General features: G+C 37.4%; 1 protein-coding gene across 1 annotated transcript in view; it reads left to right on the top strand.

Moving 5' to 3' along the window:
• The window catches only part of DOCK2 (dedicator of cytokinesis 2), a 155,514-nt gene that overhangs the window by 24,625 nt on the left and 116,430 nt on the right, over positions 1 to 14,459 (top strand). The window contains exons 16-23 of the mRNA XM_053991478.1: positions 971 to 1,043; positions 1,119 to 1,222; positions 3,434 to 3,617; positions 3,720 to 3,817; positions 4,792 to 4,881; positions 5,120 to 5,220; positions 7,666 to 7,800; positions 10,023 to 10,131. Of these exons, the coding sequence (XP_053847453.1) occupies positions 971 to 1,043; positions 1,119 to 1,222; positions 3,434 to 3,617; positions 3,720 to 3,817; positions 4,792 to 4,881; positions 5,120 to 5,220; positions 7,666 to 7,800; positions 10,023 to 10,131 (894 nt within the window). The remainder of the gene's footprint in view (positions 1 to 970; positions 1,044 to 1,118; positions 1,223 to 3,433; positions 3,618 to 3,719; positions 3,818 to 4,791; positions 4,882 to 5,119; positions 5,221 to 7,665; positions 7,801 to 10,022; positions 10,132 to 14,459) is intronic.

Below are 14,459 nucleotides of genomic sequence, written 5' to 3'. Positions count from 1 at the left end.
CAAGCTTTAACATCTGTGATTGGGAAATGCCCAGAAGCTGCCAGAAACTGTTCTTAGAAACTGTAACAGGCTTGCATGATTTTTTTAAGACAAAATAGCCATGTATGACAAACTTGCAATTATTGCCTTAAGGTGTGTTACCTGTGATGGTGAAGGATAAGGAGGGAATGGAAGTGTCATTTCAAACACAAGTTTATTTGTTGTTTTGAAAACACTGACCCATTCTTTTTATTGCTTATTATATTAGGTCCTTTTAAAAATTATCCCGTAATTCAATCTTGTGTACAGGATCACTAACAGCAGATCCTGTTGAAAAGCATTGTTAATATCAAGGCATTGTTCAGTAAGGTTTGTGAAGGGAAGTTGTGAATGCACACAAAGGTGTGCAAGTCCTTATACTTTCAGAACTGTAAGCTTGATAATATGAAAAATTGTGCTTTTCCTTTCACAGCTGGCCTTTTATGTTGCATGTTTGACCTAAAGAAGAAAGAATAAAGCACTCGCAAGTTCCTGTGATTCTCATCAAGGCTTTACTCTAAATTTAATCACTAAAATACCATCCATTTATTTTGCTGAAATTGTCATACTCTTTTCACCTTTTTAATAAATTGGTTGTCAATGCCTGTATCTGAAATGTGGGAGTTGCATAGTGCAGAGGTGTTTAATTTTCTGTGGTTAAAAGGGTGAGCAGTAGGACTGCACTGTGATTGTTTTCTAGCACCTGTGTGCATTAACTCACTGGGTTCTGTGCTTCATTTCTTTGCTGGTGCCAGACTCTGAGCAAAGTCTAACAGATCACTGCTTACCAGCCCCCACTTCACTTCTGTGATCAGACTCAGCATTTTGAAATGGCCTGTGAAAGGCACTTTGGAAACAGAAGAAGTGGGGCTCATTTATTCTAAAATAGGGGCTCATTACATGTGCAACCACCCCCCATAACTCTCCTCATTATGTTCTGACTTTACCAAAGGTAGCAGTCCCCATCGAGGACATGCAGAGGATCCATCTGCGCTTCATGTTCAGGCACAGGTCGACCCAGGAGTGTAAGTAGGGAATTTCTACTTTAGGGAATTTTAATTCATTGATGGGTAGTCAACCCAAAGTCTTTTGCTTTGCAGCTAAAGATAAGGGAGAAAAGAATTTTGCAATGGCCTACATAAGATTAATGAAGGAGGATGGAACAACTCTCCATGATGGCATCCATGATTTGTTAGTCCTAAAGGTACGGGCTCGGATTTCTCTCTCTCTTTTTCTCTCTTTCTTTTTCTCTCTCTCTCTCTCTCTCTCCCCCTCTCTCTCTTTTTCTTTCTCACACTGTTGCCTTTGGCTGCACTGTGTATTTGCTTGTGCTAGATTGATTTTATTATTCTATCAAAGATTTTTTTTCCATCTGTGTTTTCCATCTGAAAAATGAACACCAAAATGAAAAGGTGTACCCTGTTCCATTGTCAGTAAATATTGCTCTGCATTTTAATGACACAAAGATGTTATCCAAGCACAGTTGAGAGATGATTACTCTTTTTACTGGTATTTGTGCTTTTGTACTCTAGAGAAAGTTGTGCTGCAGCTCTGTACTTGGGTGGCTACCACTCCTCTTGCTGGATATGGGAAGTGTTTGATCCACTTGGAATCTTTATCTCATGAATAATCTGGGAATGCAGTCTTAGGAAAATGCTTGTTTTGAGTTGCTGTGTAGTTCCTCAGGTACAAAATTGAAAGTTTCAGCAATATGGTTTTGGGTGTGAAGAATAGCTTTAGTTGGTCCTGGCTGGAAACAGATCTTTAGCTTTTGTGAAGGAAGCAGAGAACAGATGTTTTGACTTTTGTTTTATTTGCCCTCTTGGAGAATGGTGTCTAGCAGGAACTAAGAACAAGAAATCACTTCCAGTACAAAGGAAACTTAAGTTATTTCTCAGCATTCTTCTCAGTAAACAAGTTTGCTGTATCATTAATACCAAGTGAGATGCATGCAACTAAATCAAGTTGCTTAGGCAAGCCAAAAGAGATTAATGGCAGCATATAGTTATTTATCTTCTCTTCATTGAAACTATCATTTAAAATATTGAGACTAGAAGGAAAACTGTGTGGTTAATGTTGGTTGTGAAATTCCACCTAATTCATTTTTGCATCAGCTCAGTAATTTTTTTTTTGAAGTGACAGCATGGATGAGAAATGCTAAATGGAGTTGACCTACTTTATGGTTGTGAGAAACAGACAGATTTTCTGACATATGCTTGCCTATTCTAGTATTAAAAACAGTAATTGTAAGCTGTGTTTAAAGCAGTCATACACCTGGCCTCTCTAAATAAGTAATTTGAAAACTGCAAAGTTTAAACTGTCTTTAGGCATTGGATCTTTTTGAGAGACTTTTGGATCAAAACTTCATCTTTTTCCCATTGTCTGTCTGACTTGTCCAAAAAGAAGGAATTCAAGAGTTTATTTTGCTTCCAGAAATTTGGGAAGTAATTATTTGGCAAGCCTGATACAATCATAGATGTTGGTACTGCTGTGTGTTTTGCTGTATAAAGGTTTTGCTTCTTGTCTGGCTAGGTCTCTTATAGTCAATTTTTAACCTTGCCTCTTTGATTTGAAGTAGAAACCACACATCTGCAGTCACTGAACCAGATAAAACTGAAAAGCTATAAAATGTATTTCTAGATCATGGTCTTTGCAGCTCCTTGTTCATCCACATTTGTAGAATAAAGGTCTGCAATTGAGTCATATCTTGTCACAGTTTTGTAGCTCTAAATGACATCATCATCACTTGTCATTTAAGTGACAACATCATCACTCCAGAAATTTTCTGCAATTTTGTTAAAGAAGCACTGTGTTCTTTAAACAGTGAGGAGCATGATTTTTATTGTCTTTGTCTAAGACTTCTTTCCTGTCTGGGAATCCTAAGACTCACAGAAAATCTTTGGGGTTGTGGCACAGAAGTTGATGAAAGAGAGGAGGGAAAAACCTCTGCTGGCTCTCTGGTTTTGTACTCTTCATTCTACTGAAAAGCACATATTCCATGTCATTAGTTACTGCAGCATACTGTCGGATTTAAAATATAATCTTACCATGCCCTGATCTTTAATGTTCAAGATCTAGGTATGAAGTTATAATGAGGATACCAAAATAGTGCTGCTATTCTTTCCTTACTCAGTCCTGCTTTCTGCTTTTTGAAGTTGTGTGCAGGTATTATAATCATGCTGTCTATGTCCTGTGTACAGTCTTCAGGGTGATGCTCGATATTCTGCAGTGTTCCCCACCCACCAACATTTAAATGAGAGATTGGCTCTTGCTTTTACGCTGCCAGGGGTGTCACCCCTCAAAGTCCCTTCCTGCACATCAGTTTTATTTACTTCTCTAGTACAAAAGTACAAAATAAGTCTAATTTTAAATCCAGGGGTGTGAAATATGTAATGAAAGGTGTGTTGTTTTTCAGGGGGACAGTAAAAAAATGGAGGATGCTGGTGCTTATTTGACATTGCCTTCTACACGTCTGCACGTGGAAAACAAGGGAGCAACCTTAGTCAGGAGCTCAAGTATTGTTGGGGGGCTTTCAGTCAGCTCAAGAGATGCATTTTACATTTCAACTCTTGTTTGTTCTACAAAGTTAACTCAGAATGGTATGTACCTTCTAAACAGGTGGGAGTTTAGAAAGAAAAGCTTTGCACAAATTGATAAATCAGATTTTACATTGCAATGTCTGCCCATTTATTTTCTATTAGTGGGCTTGCTGGGTCTCTTGAAGTGGCGCATGAAGCCAGAGCTGCTTCAGGAGAACCTGGAAAAGCTGAAGATTGTGGATGGAGAGGAAGTAGTGAAGGTAAATCTTTAAATCTTTATTCTAATAATAGTTATATTTCAGGCCCTTTCATACATAATGCCTTTGTTAGTTTGCAAAAGACATGAGCAAAGCCCTTCATTAGAGGGAGCAAGAAGGCCAAGACAGGATCCTTCACAGGGCTGGCCAGCTTTCCTCCTACTTTTTAGTTTCAGATCTCTGGTATTGGCCATTGCTGGGCTGGGGGATTTCCAGGATTATTACTAGGAGATGAAGATAGTAATGACAAAATATTTTCCACAATATCTATTCATCTCTTTCCTTTTGTCTACGTGAAGTATCATAAACAATTCCTACTACTTTCTTTGCAGTTCTTAATATTAAATTAATATTATGTTGATATTAAATCCAAGAAGTGCTATGTACCCAACAAAGCACTTCCTTAACTTAATGAGTATATGAATAAAAATTGTTAGTATTTTGGAAAATGGCATATATGATTACCTTTGTGTCTTTAGGCATAAACATTAGATATCTCTGGAGAGAAGGAATAAGAATTAAACAAAAAAAAAAAGAGGAAGAAAGAGGAGTTGATTTTTTAAACCAAAGATTTGTGTCCCAAGTCACTGAGATACTTTGATTTAGTGCAGAATTTGAATCAGACCACAGAAGCAGGAAAAGTCTTTTTAATCAACATACATATGTGAAAATAGCAACCACTAATCTGTGTCACTAAGGAATGTAGTTTTAACAAGTTTTGTCATTTATGTAATATTTTTATCTTTTCCATAAGCTTTGAGCTAAGCATGTATTATTGATTGCTCATGTGTCTGAGGATGCAGGTTCCTAATTAAAGCAACTAGAGCCTAAACCCTTGGAAATGTTTTCTCAATTTAAAACCTTCTGTAAAGGTAGTAAAATTCTAACTTGGGAGAAACCAAGTCTACTATCAGAAAATTTTCCTGAGAGATTTTCAAGTCGAATTGGTCATCAGTTTGTCTTTTCATGTTCTGTAGTTTCTCCAGGATACATTGGATGCCCTGTTTAACATCATGATGGAACATTCCCACAGTAATGAGTATGACATCCTTGTCTTTGATGCACTGGTAAGAATCAGCACCAACGAGTTTATTTGTCAGAGAAAAGAAACTTAAAATTTTGAAGCAAATATCAAGTTTTTCAGTTCAGAGAATTAAAGTCTCTATAGAACAGAGGAATATTACTCATTGACTGAAAATGAAATTTCTTTAAAAACTTAAATGGTAAATTACCAGAAATATTTTAAGAAAGTGAATATTTAGGTTTGCAATGTGACTCTGGTTAATTGTGTCTCTGTCTGTTTAGATCTATATCATAGGGCTCATTGCAGACCGTAAGTTTCAGCACTTTAACACTGTTTTGGAAGCATATATCCAGCAGCACTTTAGTGCAACCTTGGCATACAAGTAAGTTAGTTTTCTCTTCTTTCTCCTTTTTCCTAAACCTCCACCATGACATAAAAGAAGTAAATCCTGCTTGTGACTTTTCTGATGTAATTTATGGTGACTGTTGTTTTGATGCTGCTGTTTGCTTATCTGCCTCTGAGACACATTTGATTATAAGTGGAATTAATGAACCCATAGCAAATGATTTGGGGTTAAATGATGCTTTGGCATTTGTTGTCTGTCACCTGGATTTTGCTGTGTCTGAGCACTTCACCTGTATCCTGTCAAATTTATCAAAAGATGCTGTGCTGCAAAGCCTCTCCATTTGTATCCCTGGCCTTAAGTTGAAATGCCTCAGGTGAGGACTTGAAGCTCTCCTTAGCCCATTTACATAGGTTTCCACATTTTATTCACATCAAGCAAACTCAAAGGAAAAATAATTGTTTGGGAACTGTCAAGTCTTCGTATGCATTTTAGTCTGATGTTGTGTCAGGAGGGGTTCAGTGCAGTGAGCTGGAATTCTGGTATTTGTTACATGTCCTGCTGTGAAATGGAGTTCTAGTATTTGTTACGTGGTCACACCAATGGATGAACTTGTGGATTTTTTATTTATTTGTTTTCAACTTTTGGAGCTTCTACACAACACCCAGATAGGAAGACATGGACTCATAGAAAAGAGTAAAAACTGTGCAGACATGTTATACACCAAATTTAATCCTGGATTCCTACTTTATTTAGAATAGGCTTTTGCAGATGATGGTAGGATAAAATGACTGAATTATGAAGGAAGGTAACATCTTCAGCTGGTGCAGAGCTCTGGGATGTCCTCTAAGAGAATGGATGTGGGTTTTTAATCTACCTGATGTCTCGTTCTGGCAGCTTAATGGAGCGGCAGATGGAAGCAGAACTTTAATTTGGAATATGAATAGTACATGGAAGACCTGAGCTGGAGGTTTGGAATAGCTGGGGATATCTTCCAGTGTCTGTGTTGAATTTGCATCAGTTCCAACTCAACACTAAATGTCACAAAAATCATGCATTAGACCATGAGTTTCCTAAAGCTGAAAGGCAGCAGTGCAAAATCAGCCCTTTCTCACACCTCAGTAAAGTGGAATGAGCATGAATGGGCTCAGAAAGCTCAAGCATAAACTATATGCTCTTCTTCAATCCCCTCTCACTCCATAAGTAATAAGCACATGTAATTTAGTGCTTTATAGCACTGTGAAAGAAGAAAAAGAAGGGTACAGAACCTCTCAGGACAGCCTTATTTGCATAAAATATTCCTAAGATTTACCTGGCTGGGAGTTTCTGGTGACTTAATCAATGTGGTAGAGGCAAACTAATAATGTTTATGATTATTCCCCACGTCATGTGTTTTCTTGGCATTATTGATTCAATGCACATCATGGAAGATGTACTCTGCTTCCAGAATCATTTATGAAATAAACAAGTGTGTGTGTGGCCAACTCCTAACTAGGAAGGAAATACTGTGTCCCAGACATATTATAACATGATATGGTTGGTTGGCCAAACTGTTACCTATTTATTCAGTTCTTGTTGAGTCATGCTTTCTCCTGGCTTTTAGAGAGCTGTGAGAGGGCTTAACATGCACTACCCCTACGTACAAGCTGGATAAATATTGTTCCAACTCAGAGAAGCTGTAAAAAGGAGCAAATGGAAACACACAATGGATGTAATGCCCAGGAGGCTGTGAGGCTGAAAGCACAGCATTTTGGTTCTGAAATGTGAGTTAGGCTGGGCATGTGTATTAGTTACACAGAGTTGTTGGCTTGGTTTGTTTAGGGCAGGGGACAGCAGGTCTCCATTTTTGTAGAGATGTAGGAAAAAAACCCCAGCCACCCTTATTTTAGTTCTTATGGCTGCATTAAGATGAAAATTGCATCATTAGTATTGCTTTAATCACTTGAGATGATTCTGTAACCACTGCTAAATTAAGGGACTTAGTTTTAGATTAACTTCTGTCTTTGGTAGCCAGCTGTGTCTTTAGCCAAAAGTTGCTTTTAGATACAGAGTAAGGAAGTGTTTAAATAAAATAAATAATTTAAGCAGATGTTGTTGTGTACTGCTTTATTTACATGTTATATTTACATGCTGTTAATTAGAGCATGCAGTGGTGTTTAATCTCTGTGCAGTGGATCTAGGCAGAAGGAATATTTTGTGATACCTTGTGCTTGTGTATTACAAACTTCCGTAAAGGTGCTTCAAGGATTGTGTAAAGTCATGCTGCTCTTTTGGGATTTCAGATTTCTCTCTTGCTTGTGCAACTAAGAATTTGTTCCTCATTTGTTTATACTGAAAGAATTTGTGCAACATAAATCCAGAAATACACTCAGTCTGTTTTCTTGTATGTGCTTGACCAAGCATGAACATGTATTTAGAGCTGCCAAAGAAGCTAATTAAAAAATAATACTGAAAATTATTTTTAAAAATGTTTTTAAACTTCAGGAAATTAATGAGTGTTCTGAAGACATACTTGGATACTTCCAGCCGAGGGGAGCAATGTGAACCTATCCTCAGAACTCTGAAAGCACTGGAATATATTTTCAAGTTCATTGTTAGATCAAGGACATTATTTTCCCAGTAAGTACTCAGATATTGCAATTTAATTAGCTGTCTAACATCAGACATAGAAGGACACCTGAGAAGTAGAAAAAGTTGATTCTAGAACAGAGCTTTTTTTTTTTATTTTTATTTTTACAAATAAAACTGGCAACTGCTTTAAAATACAAATAATGCTGAGATATGTTTTGTAGAGGGAATATTCCAGAATCTGCTTTCTGATTCTCAGTGTAAGTTCCAGAGATGTGTTCAGTAATAGCAGCATGTTTCAAAGGGTGATTATTCTTTGTGTCAGGTGGCTTGGCCTAAGACCAGTGGATGGCCAAACGTCTCAACAGATGGCTGGAGGCTGGAGACTTGTCCTTGAGAACACCTCAGACTGTGCACAGAGCAGTGTCATTGCAGCAACCATGGTCACACTGAATGTAGAGTTTTGGACCTCCTCTTGAGGAATTTACAGGGAACGCTCCAGGGACTGGATGTGTGTAGCTCAGGCAAACTGAGGTGTAATATTTACAAGTGGGACAAGGAAAAGGGTAAAAGGAGGAGGGGAGAGCAAAGGAAATGAAAAGTGGAAGGAGAAAAATTACACACTGGTAACTGTACTCTCCTCACATACCACAGACCCATTTCCTCAATTGCTTTCTGCTTCTCTTTCTCCATTTATCCTGAGCTGGGTTCCCCCTACAGCTTGTTCTGATTTCCCTTTGTGGCTGAAGGATTGCAGGAGCAGAGGTCAGGCAGTGCAGACTCAGACCTGTAGGGACAGTTGGGTGTTGTGTTTGTGGCTGGCATTCACCAGAACAGGAAGGTTCTGTTCTAGCTATCTTATCCTCCGTGGGTGCTCTAATACAATTTATCTCTGATATCCCACTGTCCATTAAAAAAAAAAAAACATGTAGATTAATAGTAGATTAATGAAGTTTACTCGCTGGATTATGATGGTTTGGTTGAAGTCCCAGATTCAGAAGGAATTTGCTGCTATGGATAGTACCTTAGAAAAATTATTGTCTCTAGGAACTTACTACTTATAGATGGATACAGATAAACAAGGTGTAAAGCTGTATAAGGAAGGAGATGGTGCTCAGGAGAGCAGAATACAACTTTATCTTATATTTTTATCATAGGTGTCAGGGCAGAAGGGTATATTAGAGTTTTGGGGAAGGAAGCATTGTGTAGAGGATTATGGAAAATTTCTTGTCTGGATGAAGGCCAGAAAGCAGAAGAGGTTTGTTTCAGGAAGAACTTTGGTCCTCATTTGAATCCCTCGTGTTATCTTGCAGCTTAAAGTGTTCATTGGACAATCTGTAATAAAATAGGTTATTGCAATGTGTTACATACTCAGGTGATCAGCTACACATATCTACTCCTACCTAACTAGAGGTCTGAAACTCTAAATTCACTGGACAACTATTATTGTTGTAGGCAGTCTTACATTTCAAATTGAAAAGAAAATCAAATGACACGGCAATACATAACTTTAAAAAGAGATTTTTCTCTTCTGATGGAGCAGAAGAGGCAACACTCAACTCACAGTATTCTACTCCCATTTAAGGATTCTCTTGTCTTCTTGGCTTTTTTCTTAGCTTGTTTTTCTTTAACTCTTGACAGCTGTTTCACATAACTATTTTCACATGTCACCAGTGTTTTTACTTTTTATGTAGGCAGTATTTAATACTAAGAGCCAGTATGAACAATACAGGAGAGATAATCTGAGGGATTCAAACTTTAGAACAGGGGATGGAGAAATAATGGAGTGAGCTCAATTTAAATGCATTTTCAAACTTTTAAGTGTCAAACAGAGAGTTTTTTCAAAAAGCAGAGTGGTTAATGAGGCCAGTAAAAATAGCTCTTGGAAAAAGTGGCAACAGCAGCAGAAGACAGAAATTGTCATAATTTGTGAAAAATATCCTGGAGTATCTCAATTGTAGTGGGGGAAAAAAACCAAAACTTTTTTTTTTTTTTTTTTTTGCATGCAAGTTACTTTGTAAATAAAATTACCTATATAAGCTCCAGTCTGGGACGTGTCATGGTTTAGAGGCTTTTAAAACAATTGAAAGTGTTTATTATAGTGTTCAAACTGAAGAATTCCCACATGTTACAGTGAATAGAAATTATGACCCATTGGGGAAATATCTATGTACATAATATTGGATCAGCTTCTGAAATATATATTCAATGTTAAATCTGTTGCATTTGGGAGAATGAAACCTGAAAGAATAACCTAATGCATTTTTCAACAGATTATATGAAGGCAAAGAACAAATAGAATTTGAAGAATCAATGAGGAGACTCTTTGAATCCATCAACAACCTGATGAAAAGCCAGCATAAAACTGCCATTTTGTTGCAGGTTGGTGTGTTCTTGGAAACCAGTTGGATTTTCTGTATGGTTTTTGTACATGGACTTTTTCTTCTCTTTAAATCGAGGAAGAGACACTCAGGAAATGTATCCAGTATGTCTTTTTTGTAATTCCCCTCTGTTGGAAGAGCAGGTTATCTGATAAATTTGGAGCCTAGTTTGAAAAGGTCAGACAAGATACACTAACAGAAATTCAGTGAATGTAGTCAAGGAAAGAACCAAGGCACAGATGTTGGAATATTTCAAGCAATCTAATGACATGAATCCCCTCCTGGGACCTGAATGTTTAATTCTTGAGTTTCTCCAGATAATGCTAAACAGGGATTTCACCGTATTAGTTGGGAAAATGAATTTTATTGTTTCAATCTTTGGGAGTTACATTGTTTAAAAGGATCAGGGTTTGCCATTCATGTCAATCTCAGTTATTCTAACACGTCAGAATCTAATGTTTTAAAGAAAATGAGAAAAAAAGGAGCTATTAACATCACTAATATGAAATAATTTGCAGTTCTGTATTAAGATGAAAAACTATCAAGATTTCCTGTAAAATCTTCTTCCTGTAGAAGATTTATTAGACAGCTGCAATATTGATGCTTCACACATTCTTTATTTAAAACTCATTGTATGCATTGGGCTTGAATCTTCCTCTGGTTTTGTGTTTTGATTCCTTTTGATATGACTTAGGTAAGAAGTAGAAACCCATGAAAAAGTCTGTGTTGAATAAAACCTCAGGTGGCTGATGTTGAGATTTGTATCAGCTGACACTTTGCATGAAGTGTTTAATGTGCAACTGCAAAAGAGCTGAGAAAGTAAATACCAAGTTAATTATATAATACCATGGTTACAGTAATAGTCTAAATGCATTTAAAAATCAATCAGATACTCTGTTACTTGATAATGCTGTCGAGGCCTTCCTGGGAATAGTTTATACATTTGAATACTGCATCAGAATCAGGAGAATCTTCTGAAGAAAAAAAAAAGCCTCTTTAAAATAATACTGAAAGAGTTTATATAATAATGTTTGCTCTTGTACTAATTAAGAAAGAGATCTTGGAGGATTTGGTGCTCTTTGGGGAGAGCTTGTCACATCCCTGCATTCTGCCCTGCCTGATCTCAGAGGGGCTGTGTGGGATTGTCCATCTGTGTCTCCTCTGATGAGCAGGACACTTTCTTCTTGAGAGTGACAAGAAAGGCTCACAGAAAACTTCTTCCTTAACAGTTTCTGGGTGTGCAAGGGGCACTGCTGGCCCTGAAGGGCTGCTGGCAGTGTTTCAGAACAGGTTGTAGTGCCAGTGGCACCAGAGCATTGCATGGACTGAGGAGTGTGACTGTGCCTGCCCTCATTTCCATCTTTCCATGTTTAATGCCAGCTCCCAGTGTTGTACCTGTTTAGCAAACATGCACGACATCTTGGCTGATGTTCCTCAGAAACAGCAGACCCTTGAAAACAGAGCTGAGCATCTCTGGAAAGCACTAAAGGAAAGAAATCTATGCTAATTTTAAAGAGCACATTAGTGTGTTTCATAAACAAACCAATTACTCAACAGTTATGCTTTGATCAATACCATATTGAAAATCCAAATTTTTGATTTCTAATGAGTGCCATCAGTTGTGCAAAATGGGTCCTATTTATTCATAACCTTGAAGCACTATTGGGATTTTGAATCTCTAAATTTGCATAAGGTATTAAAAGTTTTCTTTAGCAGGAACGTTTTATGACAGATGTGAAATACTGGTTTTTAGCATAACTTTGCTCTTGTTCCAGGTACTAATGACTCACACAGCTGTGAGAGAAGCCTACAAAGAGATTGCTTTACATACAGTAAATAAAAACTACTGTATCAATGTTATAAATTTCTCATAGGAGAGGCATGGAATAAGCAGAATGACAATAAAATTTCCAGCTGGAAATAAGTTGTGCAAAAAATATGAAATTAACACTCCCTTCCACTTCATCATGAACTCCATAGGCAGCCACAGCTTTCACAGGGGACAGAATTTCTGTGGCTGCTTGGAGGATACTTCAGTGCTGATACTTGAGATTCCTGCTCTGGTAGGTGGATTCAGGCCAGAAAATTGAGATAATATCTACTGAGAGGGAGGAGAAAGTAGTAGAAAGAAATTCATAAATCTGTCTCTGCCTAAATCCAACACTGATTTCCCTTGGGGAATTTGAGATGACAATGATGGATGTTGTAGTAGTACAAATTATCTTTGCAGAGTAAGGGACAGGTGGTTATTCAGTGATTCTACAGACACATGGGACTCTATGGATGTTACAGTTTGTAACTTCCAGGGAGGGAAGTTCAGAGAGTCTGTTGGAAAAATACAGGAATAATCAGAGTATTAAAACTGGCTTAAATCTGTCACACTTAGAATTATCATTGATAAGTGGAACATAGATTGGTAGGATCATTTGAGTGTGTTCAAGTAGATTATGGTCTGAAGATATCAGAGAAGAAAGTTTTAGGAGCCCTGAAGTAAGTTAAATTGGGTTTTTCAGGATATGGAAACTTGAAATAGTATGCAGAGCCTTTGAATGTGAAATTTTTACTCTTATTTCATCCTTGTTTGTCCACATGCCTATCAGATTTAGCTGTAGATGATTTAAAGAATTATTTTGAAACCTGAAGTTTCTTGGTCTCTGATATTTTTTATTTTTTTTAATTTGGAACTCAGTATTTTAGCCAGTAGTAATTTCCCAGTTGTTTTTAGTGATAGAATCACACTCAGGCTTGCATAGAAAATTAATTCACTCAGGAAAGGATTTTTTATAAAATTATGTGTTATATGGAACAGCCTCATCTGTGCCAGAAGCACTTTATTGTTTCAATTTTAACTTTATCTACTGAGTGATATCTTACTTCCTGATCTGTTAAACGCTGTATACGTTTACAAAAAGTTAAAATCTCTTTTCAGTCCTTGTTCTAAGGCTACTGAAGTGGATTGAGGCTTTGACTTACTGTAATGCCTGAGCTTTGGGAAGGGCAGATATCTGGTTTTGTTTTGAGTATGGTTCATATAAGCTTTGAACAGCTGAAGACTGAATTCATTGTTGGCAAACTGGAAATGTACATATTAATCCACGTTAACCTTTTTTTTTTTAAAAAAAAACAACTTCTGGAGTTGGTCAAGTTCTCTTTTGTGTTTAAAAATACAGACAGAATGCTTCTCAACTTCAGCGTTGCATGAAGGAATTAAACTGCAATTAGGAATATATTTTCAATATTCCTACTGTGCTGATGTTTAAGAGCAACCATGTGAGCTGCAGGGTGGCCTGGCTGCAGGTCCTGGCATGGTGCTTTGTAAGGCTGGCCCTTGGGGTGGAGGTTGCAGTGGTTTAATTTCGCCAGTACAAGAATTAAGGTGCAGCTATAGGGTAAGGAAGGATTCCTCCTTTTAAGAGTTTTTTTAACAGTTTTTTCTTGTAATGATTTTAAAAAATTAGTTCATAATTACACTGTCTTTACAGTGGTAGGGCTTTCTAGGCACTAGATGTAAACCTTTCTTTAATTTCTTTTGGCAGGAATGATGTTGCATTTATCAGTTGTTCTTCTGTAGCCATTGCTGATGACTTTTGTAGACTTTACAGAGATTTTTTTCATGAAGTCTGTACTTCTAGGGGAGAGAATCCTTGAAATTTGGAAACCTGGAAATCATTCTCCAGAAACTGCGAAGAGTTTGGTGAAGGGAGGCTTGGGAATAGAGGAGGTATCACTACCTTCTATCTTTTGCCTGAGCACTCAGGGAGAAAACATCATTTTTAGTGGTTGTCTTTTGTGTCTGCTTAAATCACCCTCTATTTCTGGAGAATAAAATGGAATGAATGATTTTTAAATTTCAGAGTATATGTTTTTTAGATTGTTCTACTGTTGACTTCTGTTTTGTAGTCTGTGAGTGTGCCCTTTCATTGACCAGCTTGTGTTCTCAACCTTAATTTACAAATCAAGCCCCTGCTCCTTTCCCAGCTGTTCTGTTCCCCAACTGACACACCACGTTTGACCTACAGATGGTCTTGTCTGCTGCAAATGTCAGCTCTCCCCAGCTTGCTCCTAGGCACTGATTTGAGAAAACACATCTCCCTGAGCTGTGTGTGCTTTCAGAAACCTTAGATGGCATGTTCTCAAGGTCATTGAAACACAGGAAAAAGAAATTGTCTGTGGCACTGAAAAATATGAAAAATAATGGAATATGAAGCTGCTGGTTCTTTCTCATTCTTCCCCATGCAATTTTGATCCACCCTACTGTTGCAGTAGATTCTAAGAAATTTGTGCATCTCAGTACATTTTTCTTAGGAGAGAATAAGCCTAGAAAGGTAC

Source organism: Vidua macroura, chromosome 15, assembly GCF_024509145.1.
Source record: "Vidua macroura isolate BioBank_ID:100142 chromosome 15, ASM2450914v1, whole genome shotgun sequence".
Lineage (NCBI taxonomy): Eukaryota > Metazoa > Chordata > Aves > Passeriformes > Viduidae > Vidua > Vidua macroura.
Note: the sequence above shows the minus strand (reverse complement) of the source record. Positions and strands in the feature narration are given on the sequence as shown.